Source organism: Bison bison, unplaced genomic scaffold (genome assembly GCF_000754665.1).
Source record: "Bison bison bison isolate TAMUID 2011002044 unplaced genomic scaffold, Bison_UMD1.0 scf7180017864136, whole genome shotgun sequence".
Taxonomy (NCBI): Eukaryota; Metazoa; Chordata; class Mammalia; order Artiodactyla; family Bovidae; genus Bison; species Bison bison.
Genome location: NW_011494708.1, coordinates 4,279,932 through 4,292,157, shown reverse-complemented (window position 1 = coordinate 4,292,157; position 12,226 = coordinate 4,279,932). Strand labels below are relative to the sequence as shown.

The following is a 12,226-nucleotide window of genomic DNA, read 5'->3' as shown; positions in this document are numbered from 1 at the left end:
ACTTGATAATTATTGTTTTGGAGAAGGAAATGGCAACCCACTCCAGTATTCTTGCCTGGAGAATCCCAGGGACAGAAAGGCCTGCACATACAGGCTGCTTCTGTCAATTTCTCAGACTTTAAGACTGAACTTTTTAACTTGCATATAATTAGGTCACTCCTTTACCCTATGTATTAGATTCTAAAAGTTTGCCAGCACCTCATTGTGTTAAACCAACTACTCTGCACCTCTTTCTCGGAGAAGGCAATGGCACCCCACTCCAGTACTCTTGCCTAGAAAATCCCATGGACAGAGGAGCCTGGTAGGCTGCAGTCCATGGGGTCGCACAGAGTCGGACATGACTGAAGCGACTTAGCAGCAGCAGCAGCAATTATTGTTTTATTGGGGAAAATGTTAATTTCTCTGAAAAAAATCACTGCATCTTTGATGATTAAAAAGAGCCTTCTGATATCAATCTATTCTTCAATTAGGAGAGAAAAATACTCACGGTTGAGCCCCAATTTCTCGCAGATGATAAAAGAGTTGGGGGAGATAAGTTTGCAGAAGAGTTTCAAACAGCAGACAGAGTGACACAATACCCTGGATACAATAAGTCACAAGAGAAATGCATAGCTTAGTATTTAAAAATGAACTCTGCCATCAAATTACTCAAACAGAAATGAGAAAAAGATGATCAGTATCAGTATTGTTTAAGAGCCAAAGACAGGAAATGCACCAATGAGCTCTAAAACATTAAAAATAAGTTTATCCCTCTTTATGGATATTCACTCTTATAAATATGCCAAGGAGCCTACTTTTTAACAGTGAGGCTCCCTGCATAAGCTGGCATATAGTAATGTTCAGAATTCAAGAAAAACATCATTTTCTAGAAAGCCTGCTACTCTGTAAGTCATACATTATCACTTAGGCTCAGCAAAATTAGTTTTTTCTGGATGCAGTCCAATTTCCAGGTATTTCTCTAGTGCTGTAGCCACACCCTTACTTTCTTCCTCCATATGCTCCTTTCTTTCAGCTGCCTCACCCACCAGGGAAAATATTTCCTGCTTTTTTTATTCTTTCATCGAAAACTATCCCCAGGGAAAGATTGACTGCTTGAAATTTCTGTCAGGAAGTCATCAAACAAGAATGTTTGATTACTGAGTATAAGGATGGTTTTTAAAAAACTGAAATCTAGTTTTTTTTAAAGGGCATTGTAGAGTACAAAGCAGATGGGTTTTCAAGTGCATTAATTACTTGACAACTCTGAATAAAGTCTTTCTTGCAGTTTAGCATTCCTCAGGGTTGTTCTTTGTAAGAAAGTTCTAATCCTCTTTTTGAGTTTCTAAAGAAGTAAGGCTGTTGTGGTTCTAAACAGTTCAGTCTGGCTGCAAGCCAGAAAAGGAGATGACTGCCTGTAAGTCTTTATTTCACTGAATAAAGAAAGGGCAGAGGCAGGGCTGTCCCAATCAGTCAGCTGGAAGAGGACAGCTTAGGGTCAGCATGGAGGCACAGAAGGAATAGCCAGAGTTTTAAAATTTAAAAAAAAAAAAATTTTTTTTAAGTCTAAAGTGTGAAAATAAAACATGAGAGTAAGAAATCTGATGCTAAGTATGACTGATTAGAAAAGAGAATTATTAATATATTTTTGGTTATCCTAGATTAAACATTATTGCAATATAGACACTAAATCGTTATCTCAGAGAGAAGAGACCCATGATAATTTGGTAGCACTTCATTTGCTCATCTGTGACATCCTGGATTTCCGTTACTTGCCAGCTGTCATCAGCAATGTTTGAGAGCAACACTAGAGACAGAGGAAGGTGGACTAGGAATACACAGGATTAAAATGGGGAGGAAGTATGATGAACTGCTATTTAGTTTAGTAGCAGTGTGACAATCTTCTCTTTCAGGAAACTTGGTAGCCCTGACACATTCCAATTTTAATGTTTCTTTGGGAGTGTCAATCAAGTTACTGACAAGCAGACCAAAGCAGGCCCCAAAACAGAAAAAGTATAAATGAAATAAATACTTGTTTTTACTCAGGTTAAGAGGGGTAGGAGTGGGGAGGGAAGATACGATAAAGGATGGGCCAAAATAAAACAGATATGAATATTCAACTCCCAATATGCTTCTCCTTGAATTTCTTGTTAAGGCCAAGGAGCCATCTATTGAATAAACACAAAGAAAATATCTAGTTTGATAAAGGATAATTAGTCAAACATGATATTGAAAAACAAGGGACAAATAAATGTTTAATTTTCATTAACAAAGATGATGATGATGATCATAATGACAATAAAAACAACAGCCACCTGTTTACTGAACACCTGCCACGAGCCAAGTACTACCCAAGTGCTTCATACTCTTCTTTACAGCACCACAGAAACTCAGCATTAACCTCATTTCAGAGATGAGGAAACCAATGTTCAAAAACGTAGCCATCTTTGTCAAAGAAAACAATACAGACATTGCTATGCTTATTCTTTCAACATATAAAAGATAATTTAAATGCAAGTGATAAAGGACTTTTTCTTGTCATTATTACTAAAACTATTTAAGTATCAATTTACTCTTTCATTTTTTCCATAGGAAAGCAATGCTTGACAATTTGTTTTTCTTAAGGTAAAAAAGAACAAATCAGAGTCTGGTTTGATCCAATTTTTTATGAACTTACAGAAGGATGAGAAGAGATGGAATGAAGCCTGAAGAAAAAACGCACATACATCTCACGGAATATCTGATACAGTTTGGAAGGTTCATGGTATAGAAAACAAAGTGGTGCAACTGAAAGAACAAGAAAAATTGATTGATAACATTGCGGAACTACTATAATCGAAAAGTAAGTTCACAAACATAAAGGACAAATATTTTATAGTAATAATATTCATTCAAGTTTAAAATCATATATATTCTTTTTTCATGTTGAAAAGGGAATATATGCACATGTAAAAACTGTCATTAAAAATTTTTTTTAATGGGAGTAAATTATAAAATGTTTTATAATCCCAACAGTAGAATAACACAATGGAACCATATAAGGGTATTAAAAATTCAAAGTAACTTTTTAAAATTACATAAAATCTCTTTTTAAATTGAAATAATAACAAAGTGACATCCAGGCAATTCATTTTTACTTTGTCCCACAAAGGATCTTTCAAAATTTTTAATTTTTGACATCAGGTAAGATGTCAAAGATGTCAAAAATCATAAGATGATTTATGGCTAGTTTTTAGAACTGATGGAATTTGAAAATTAAAATTCTGATTAACAGTCTATTGGTCAACATTGGCATATCCCAATATGTTTCTAGATAGTTTTCATAGGCTTTAAGTAAAACAATTCTAAGAATTTATTTCTCTAATGAATTTTTTGTGTGTGTTTGTGATAACAATCTTAATTAATTTGAATTAAATTATCTTTTGCACTGTTTGTGGCAATTAAGCACAGGTGGGTCAGCTCAACCAGATAGCCCACAGGTGAATGTCAGAAAGTCAGATGTTAAAATCAGATGCCAACCTGACAATATGATTCTTTCATCTGTGAACAGGCAGGAGCCAATGATGTATTTTGTACTCTGAGAACTGTTAGAAAATTTAAACTTCCTGACATTATTAACCGTTCTCTAAATTGCTCAAGTACACCTTTTAAAAACTATTTACTTGAAAAATGCCTGCAGTTGGATTATTAAAATAAAAGGATTAAAGGGCTTACATTTTATTATTAAAGGTAAAAATTTATATTCTTAACCTTGCTAGGTTTTCTATTTTAAATTCCTCACATATTTATAAAAGAGAAATATGCTGGAACGTCACTATAACAACATGTATTATGTTATGAAATTTTGATGGCTCAAGAGAATAAAGCCAAGCGAAGCATAGTGCAAAATTCCCAGACACTCTGAATCCTCTTCGTTGTATGCTGGTTTTAAAACTTTTATATTATGTCATTCACCATGATGGTATGATGCTGAACACCCGAGGATTTGTTTTTTTTTTTTTACAAAGAAAAGTGTTAATTTACTGCTGATTCTTTTTACAAAGGTAAACTTTATATTTCTGTTTAGTCTAAAGGTTGGGGAGGAGGAATAGTTGGGACAAGAATCTTCAACAAGTTCATACGTAAAACAGATAAATGAAAAATTAAATGGCATTAAGGGAGAGAGCGTTCTCCTTCTTGCTTATCTTTGTGACGCTTCCTGCATTCCTCATTCAAAGACCTGTGAGGCAGAAAGGTGCTGGGGCGCTCAGACCTGCACACGTGTATGTCACGTGTGCTTCAGGACGCCCGCACACTTCAGTGTGACTGCTGCTCCGCACCCCAGCCAGTCTGAAGAAATCAGGAGCTCACTCGGTGTTGTCCTTCCCTTTGCATGTTTTCTGATCTAGTATTTTTCAAAAAGACTTATGGGAAATAGTTTAGGAATTTCTACAGCTATTAAAACTAAATATCAGTGTGTATTTCTAATTTCTAGTGAATTAGAAAATGGTAAACCACAGAACCATTTTCATGGTATGTTTAACTTCACAAGCAATCATCATCTCAGCAAAATTTTACTTGGACATATAAACAAATACCAAACCCAGTGTTTAACAGTTCACAATAACATTGTTGAATGTGTGGGTGATGCAATATAAAGTGTGAGGTTCATGTTTAAATTTTCTAAAGTGTAATAAAACAGTGAGTATTTTAAAGCCTAACTTACCATACATTGAAAATCCATGAAAAGGGATTACACCTAAAAAAAAAAAAAAGTATTTCATTTCTATTAGTATACCCACTGAATTATTTTTTAGGTAAACTTTAGGGGATTAAAACCAAAAATAGAGAGCTTTGCTATTTTTGCTTCAACTTTGTTCATGAACGTCAGAAAGACTTAGTGATGGTAACCAACGAAATGATGTGCTTTTTAATAGCTTTAGAGAAGCAATCAAGAGGTTTTCAATACATATCCGGTTAACTTTCTACTGATAAAGCTGAAAATTAAGACTATGAATATATGTGTTACAAAAACAGAACAAGGCAGATCACAGAACCAAGTTTAAGAACTAACTATGGTCTCAGAAAGTCAATAGATTAAGTCCTTCTTGAAACAACTTCAACCTGTATATTAAATTTGTTAAAAGATAAGTGAGCATTTCAAGGTGCCTCTTGTATAGATATATTCCCTTTAAACTTAACAAAAGTTACATCATAGGATGTGATTTGGAAAAAACATTGGTAGGAATATGGTACAAATTCAGTGTAATCTTTGGCAAGAATTATACAAAAGAACACATCCATTTAAAAGAAATACTTGAAGCCTGACTTGGTGTGCTAAACATCTTGTCACATTCTAAGTGAAAAATTAGAACTTGGACAGCTTAAGTTCAAAACAGAAGTTCTGTAATATATACACCATATCTCTAACACAGTACTAGATCAGGCTGCAAACACAGAAGAAAAATGAGTTTAATATTTTGAAAAACAGTACAGGAATGCTTTATTCATCTGACATTTTCAGAGGCAAAACCATGGTGTCGGCAGAGACTTTAGAGGTCATCTAGAGTAAGTCCTAACAAATGATTGTTCAGTCTCAGTCTAAAACACATTCAGCAATAGGGGACACATTAATTCCCATTGAAACCAGTTAAAATTTTGAACAGGTTTAATTTAGGGGGAGTTATTTCTCATACAGAGTCAAACTCTGGCTCCTAGTAATCCCCACTTACTACTCCTAGTTCTGACCACAAAGGTCAGAATTAGCCTAACTTATCTTCTATGGAAACTTTCAGAAACATTGGAGGACACGGACTGGTCTTTCCCCCACTCCCAACAGCATCACCACCAAGCTGGGTTTTCTGTGTGTGTGTGTGTGTTTTCTCGTTGTTCTGAAACTTAATGAGTTCCTTTAACAGTTCCCCAGGTGAAGTGGTCCTGAATAGTTTCTCTATTCTATTCTCCTCTGGACAAATTATAGTTCACCACAGTCAAAGTGATGTGACGAAAGCCTTCAAGCATTTTTCTTCCCTACACAGCCTAGAGCTAAAGCATAGCATACTTGTGCAGTTGTTTCTGACCTAAGTAAAGGGCTATATTCTTATATCTATTACATTTCCTCTTTGGTGAACCATTCCAGTTTGAGACAATCCCGGATCCTCGTCCTGTTATCTAATGTATTCCCTCTTCTTCCTGGGTGTGCATTGCTGGAGAGTTTGATAAATGCACTATGTCCTAATCTAGAGCATCAACAAATGCTGAACGAGATAGAGGACAGGACTTGTCACTAGAGACCTCCTTCCACACTGACAGTAATCCATTGATCAACACCCTACTGAGGTGCACTAAGGGCACAGACCAGGTGTCAAGACAGACTTGGTTGGGTTTATATAGCTCTGTCATTTAAGAACATTGCGTGCCTTGTTCCTTAACTCCCCTAATTCTCCATTTCCTCATCTTGTATATCAGAGATAATACTAGAACTATATAAATGACTAAATGAGAGATAATGACTACAGTTTGGGCTGCCCAGTTGGCTCAGTGGGTAAAGAATCCACCTGCAATGCAGGAGATACAGGAGATGAGGTTTCGATTCCCAGGTCAGAAAGATCCCCTGGAGAAGCGCATGGCAACCCACTCCAGTATTTTTGTCTGGAGAATTCCCATGGACAGAGGAGCCTGGTGGGCTACAGTCCATGGGGTCGCAAAGTGTTGGACATGACTGAAGCGATTGACTACACGTGCATATACAACTATAGATTAGCCATTCATAAATAAAGGCAATTATTGATATTATTATTCACAAATTAACTCATATTTCTATGATGATTCTAGAAGTAATTTTATCAAAAGAGAGTATGAGGAAAACAAAATATTATTCTGAACTAGTATGCCAGGCCAACCACCTTTAAAATTTTGTGCAGCATCACTCAAACTTCATAAGATATAATTCTCAGGATCTACCTTTTCCCATTTTCCCCTTGTCTTCCAGAACACAACACAGATTCATGTTGTTCAACTCTGTCTGAATCCCACCATGTTTATCATTTTCCTTACTGATCTCGATGTAATTAGCTTCCCTGTTCTCTCAGAACTGTCCTACTCTTCAAGCGCTTCACACCCAACTGCAGAATTCATTCCCCTCCACGCTGAGACTGATGCCACTGAAATAAATTCTCTTGCTTGTCTGTTCTTTACTTCAAAGGTGTTGCACACCTTTCATCTTTTTTCTCATTTCCCTTTAGGGAGGTCTTTAGAGGGAGACATCTCCTTTCCCTTTTTCAGAGCTACCATCTTCACCTTTGTTCTTAATCCTGTTTCCTTCACTTTTTCTCACAGAAGTTAAGGTCAGATCTGTGGCTTGTCTATGTGTGGTCTCTGGGCTAAGAATGGATTTTACATTTTTGAAAGATTATTTTAGAAAACAATAAAGAGTATTAAGAAGTAGAGACTGTTTGTGGCCAACAAAATTTTAAATATTTACTAATTGGCCTTTTACAGGAAAAGTTTGCCAACCTCTGCTTTGGAATCCTGTCCCACCGATTTTCCTCCCCCCTCTTTTATGTTCATCATTTAATAAACACGTACTGAGTTTCTACTATGTGCCTGACACTGCTCTGAGATCTGGGGCTTACTTTTTATCAAGGACAGGGAAGTCATGATGAAATAAGAGCACGTATGTCAGACAGTGACAAAGCCATGAAGAGGAATAATGGAGGCAAGAGGGGTGGTGGAGAAGACAAGGCCGGGGGCGGGAGGCGGTCTTGAGAGGTACTGAAGCTCTGGAGGTGAGAGTCACCTGGGAAGGGGTGACCTGGAGGCCCTGGGCTTCACGTGGTAACTGCCATGAACCGGGGTGTTTCCTGAGATGGACGGCCCAAAGGCAGAGAGTGGTGGCATCGGCTCTCTCTCCTACTAGTGGAAGAGCAGAGGGAAGGGGCGGCTGGGTCTTATGGAAGTACTCCTCTCTCCAGTCTCTGTTTTCACTGCAACCTTTCAGCCAAAGACATTATAAATACCTTCACTAATAACAAGAAGAGGAGAAAGAGGACTTGTCCATTTTTTTCCTGGACCTTACATTCCTGTCAAACAAATGTTTAATCTCTCTCCTCTTGAAGTCAAGCTTAATTCTAAAAACGTGATCTGAATTAACTTCACTTCCTCATTATGTATCCCCAATTCCTTATAATCTGGTTTCCACTCCTCTCACCCCAACTCCTGATTGCTAACGTCTCCTCTGTTTGTGTGTCCTGCCCCGCAGCAATTGAAAGTCCCTTCTCTAGATTGAGCCCACCAGACCCCGTGCAGATCAGGCTCCTTGTCTCAGAAGCTTCTGCTGCTCAGTTTTTGGTTTTGTTTTGTTGTCTTTTGGGCTAGCTCTCTCTTCTACGCACTTCTTAAATATGGCTACTTTAAGACTCTCTCATACTTGTTTTCTCTTTCCTTCCACTAGCATTCTCCTTATTAACCCATAATTCAACAGTAAAAGCCCAGTTTCCTGCGCCTCCTTCTGGCCTGTCTAGTTCTGTAAACAACTCCTTGTCTCCCTAGGCTTTAAGGAAGAAAGCTTTGCTTTCTAGTCCTCCTTCAGCCCTTATACCTAAATGTGACTGTGTTCCTTTCTTGTCCCTTTACGATAAAGAAGGCTTAACTCTTCAGGATTCGGCCACTGTCTAACATAGCTTCATTTTTCTTCCCTACGAGCACAATTCTAATCCTGCCAAACTGACTACCACCCTTTCAGCTTCTGGACCTTAGGAAAAGGGCTGTAACTACTCCTCTACACTTGCAGCCACGTCCCAGCCCAACACCTTAGAGATTTTAAACAATACTCCTTCTAGAAAGATCCCCCTGACAGACTCCTACTTTCCATCCCCTATCACTCATTAGTCAGAACTCTTGTGTCAGCTGATTTCCCTGACTGATTGAGGTGCCCCTTCTCCTCTGTGCGCCTAGATAACCCTGCACAATTCTGGCTTCACTTCCTACCTGTGTATACTTAGGTTGCTTATTTCTCCTTTTTCCTTATCCAGTACTGTTCTTAGACCAAGGCAGGGGGACTTGGGAATAAGAGGCCTGTTATAGCCCTTCTCTGACTATACCCCTCACCCAGAATCCATGTCCCTCCTTTCGGACCACAACTCCAAGACTGATATCCCCAACCCAAAGGCCCTTAGCCAGAGTCCAGGGTCTGCACAGCCTCTTCAGTGGAGCCACTCTTCCGATGGATGCTGTCCTCAGGATGGAGAGGTGGTCATTTGTGGAGTATGTGAACAGAGCTTGGACCTGTCTGTCCAGGTACGGGGTAGAGCCATGGTAAGAAGTGGGTGAGAGATACCACAAGCTAGGAACTTCTGAGGAGTCTTAAGCATTCTGAATTTGAAACTCACCTCCCAAATTGTTATAAAGGTATATTTTTCAAGACAAGAAAACCAAGTAGAATTTACTTAGCAGTTTATTAGCTTGACTTATATAGACTTAGAGTAGGTTGGCTTCCAATTGTACTGGGCTTCCCTGTTAGCTCAGTTGGTAAAGAATCCACCTGCAATGCAGGAGACCCTGGTTCAGTTCTTGGGTTGGGAAGATCTGCTGGAGAAGGGATAGGCTACCCACTCCAGTATTCTTGGGCTTCCCTGTGGCTCAGCTGGTAAAGAATCTGCCTGCAATGCAGGAGACCTGGGTTCCATCCCTGGGTTGGGAAGATCCCCTGGAGAAGGGAAAGGCTACCCATTCCAGTATTCTTGCCTGCAGAACTCCATGGACTGTACAGCCCATGGGTCGCAGAGTCAGACACAACTGAGTGACTTTCACTTTCACTTTTCAATTGTACACATGGCCTGAACCCTCCAAGGTAGGAACAGACTTTCCTTTATCTGCAAAATGAGGACAATACCAGTGAAGCTGTAAAGATTAAATAAGAGGATGTATGTTACATGCCTAGCACAACACTTGATGCAAAGTCAGAACTTAACGAATGATGTTTTTGTTCTTTTATACTATAATTACTTCTGTTTTTCTCTTCCAATGTAATAAATCACTTGAGTACAAAAACTATTCCTTATTTATCTCTATCCCCAGAGGCAAGCTTAATGCCCAAAATATAAAAGGTATTCATTCAGTGTTTGTGGAATGAATATATGAAGTCCTAGAGAATCTACCTCTACCGTTTTTCAACTGTTCACTTCCTTCCGACTGCCAGGACTGAGTTCAGGCTCTGATGAACTCTTACCTATAGTCTGTAAGAGCCTCCAAAGTGGTAACCCTTCCCCAAAACTCTCTGCCTTCCAACGAACTATTGTAATGGTTCAGGTTATCTTCTAAAATGTTGATGAGACCATGAAAAAGACCTCTATATCCATCGAGGATTTTCCCCTGACCATTCATCCACACACCAACTATTTGCTGAGTTTCTACTTACCCAATTAACCAATGTTTAAAAACCTACTCCGTAGCCTCTGGAGAAATTAAATTGAATATAACATTTTTTCTATTTATGGAATTCACATTCTAGCTTTATAATATAGGCTAAGTGTCTACAGAGTGAAATTCAAAAACTTTGATCTGGTCTTAACCATTCATGATGGCAATCTGAGATATATCTGCCTCTCCTTTGTCATCTTGATTCTGTACGTGCTGTGGTACAGCCATGCTAGATTACTCATCATCAGAACACATCATGCATTTTCATACTTTGATAGCTTTGAACTTTGTAATTCTGTACAATGAATTGCTTTAATGTCTATCAAAACCTTGCTAAGGATAAGTATAATCTCAGAAAAACATACCACAATCTCTTAATCCTAATTAAATGCTGATTCTTCTGCAAAAATTCTTATGGCACTTTGTTCATATTTCCATCACTATAATTTCACTGTATTTTGTGTTATAATTAACTGTTAATAGATTGTTGCAGAGGGCAGCAAATATGTTTTATTCACCTTTTATGCATTTTATGGTGCCACAAACATGGTTAATAATGAATATACTTTTGCTGAATGTTGCTGCTGCTGCTAAGTCGCTCAGTCGTGTCCGACTCTGTGCGACCCCATAGATGGCAGCCCACCGGGCTCCTCTGTCCATGGGATTCTCCAGGCAAGAATACTGGAGTGGGTTGCCTTTTCCTTCTCTCTTGCTGAATGAGTGAACGGTAGATGAATAAGTAAACGATGAATAGAGAAGGGGCAGGAAATTTATTGGTCTCTAGTTGGGAGGTGAGGATTTTATTGTGGGCTTATCAAACTAGCTGGATAACTTTAGGAAAGTCATCAAATCTCATGAGCTTCAGTAATTGGTTGTCATTAAAAGGGACTAATTGGAAGGCCTGATGTCATTGAAAGGACTGATGCTGAAGCTGAAGCTCCAATACTTAGGCCACCTGATGCAAAGAGCCACCTCATTGGAAAAGACCCTGATGCTGGGAAAGACTGAGGGCAGGAGGAGAAGGGACGACAGAAGATGAGATGGTTGGATGGCATCACCAACTCCATGGACATGAGTTTGAGCAAGCTTTGGGAGATAGTAGAAGGACAGGGAAGCCTGCTGTGCTGCAGTCCACAGAGTCACAAAGAGTCAAACCAGACTTAGTGACTGAACAACAAAAAAAGGGACTAAAACGGTCTCCAAAATATCATCAAACTCTAGAATTAACAATTATGTCTAGGGCAAATATAGAAAAATTTGTGAGATCTAAGGAAAACTGAATATATGAGGATTGTATTATGAGAATGGTAACATTCTTTACCAACTTAAAGGTCTTTTAAGGACTTCCCTATAGCTCAGATGGTAAAAAAATCTGCCTGCAATACAGAAGACCCAGATTCAATCCCTGGGTCAGGAAGATCCTCTGGAGAAGGGAATGGCAATCCATTCCAGTATTCCTGCCTGGAGAATCCCACGGACAGAGGAGACTGGTGGGCTATAATCTGTGGGGTCGAAAAGAGTCGGATACAACTAAGCGAGTAACACTACTACTATTACTACTACTAGTCTTTTGCTTTCTAAAAACAAAAAATTGAAAACCAGATTAGATACACACTGAAGGTCAATATTCTTAATGACACTATAGCCACCAGCTTTAGTTCAAGGGAACACTTGCTGCTGCTGCTAAGTCTCTTCAGTCGTGTCCGACTCTGTGCGACCCCATAGACCGCAGCCCACCAGGCTCCCCCGTCCCTGGGATTCTCCAGGCAAGAACACTGGAGTGGGTTGCCATTTACTTCTCCAATTCATGAAAGTGAAAAGTGAACGTGAAGTTGCTCAGTCGTGTCCAACT

At 38.8% G+C, this 12,226-nt stretch overlaps 1 protein-coding gene across 2 annotated transcripts in view; it reads right to left on the bottom strand.

The window, feature by feature from the left end:
- Positions 1 to 12,226, bottom strand: part of TBC1D19 (TBC1 domain family, member 19) — a 152,747-nt gene that overhangs the window by 14,525 nt on the left and 125,996 nt on the right. For both annotated transcript variants that reach the window (XM_010839936.1, XM_010839935.1), the window contains exons 16-18: positions 4,682 to 4,714; positions 2,654 to 2,763; positions 488 to 579 (exon numbers count right to left, since the gene is read on the bottom strand). In XM_010839936.1, the coding sequence (XP_010838238.1) occupies positions 488 to 579; positions 2,654 to 2,763; positions 4,682 to 4,714 (235 nt within the window). The remainder of the gene's footprint in view (positions 1 to 487; positions 580 to 2,653; positions 2,764 to 4,681; positions 4,715 to 12,226) is intronic.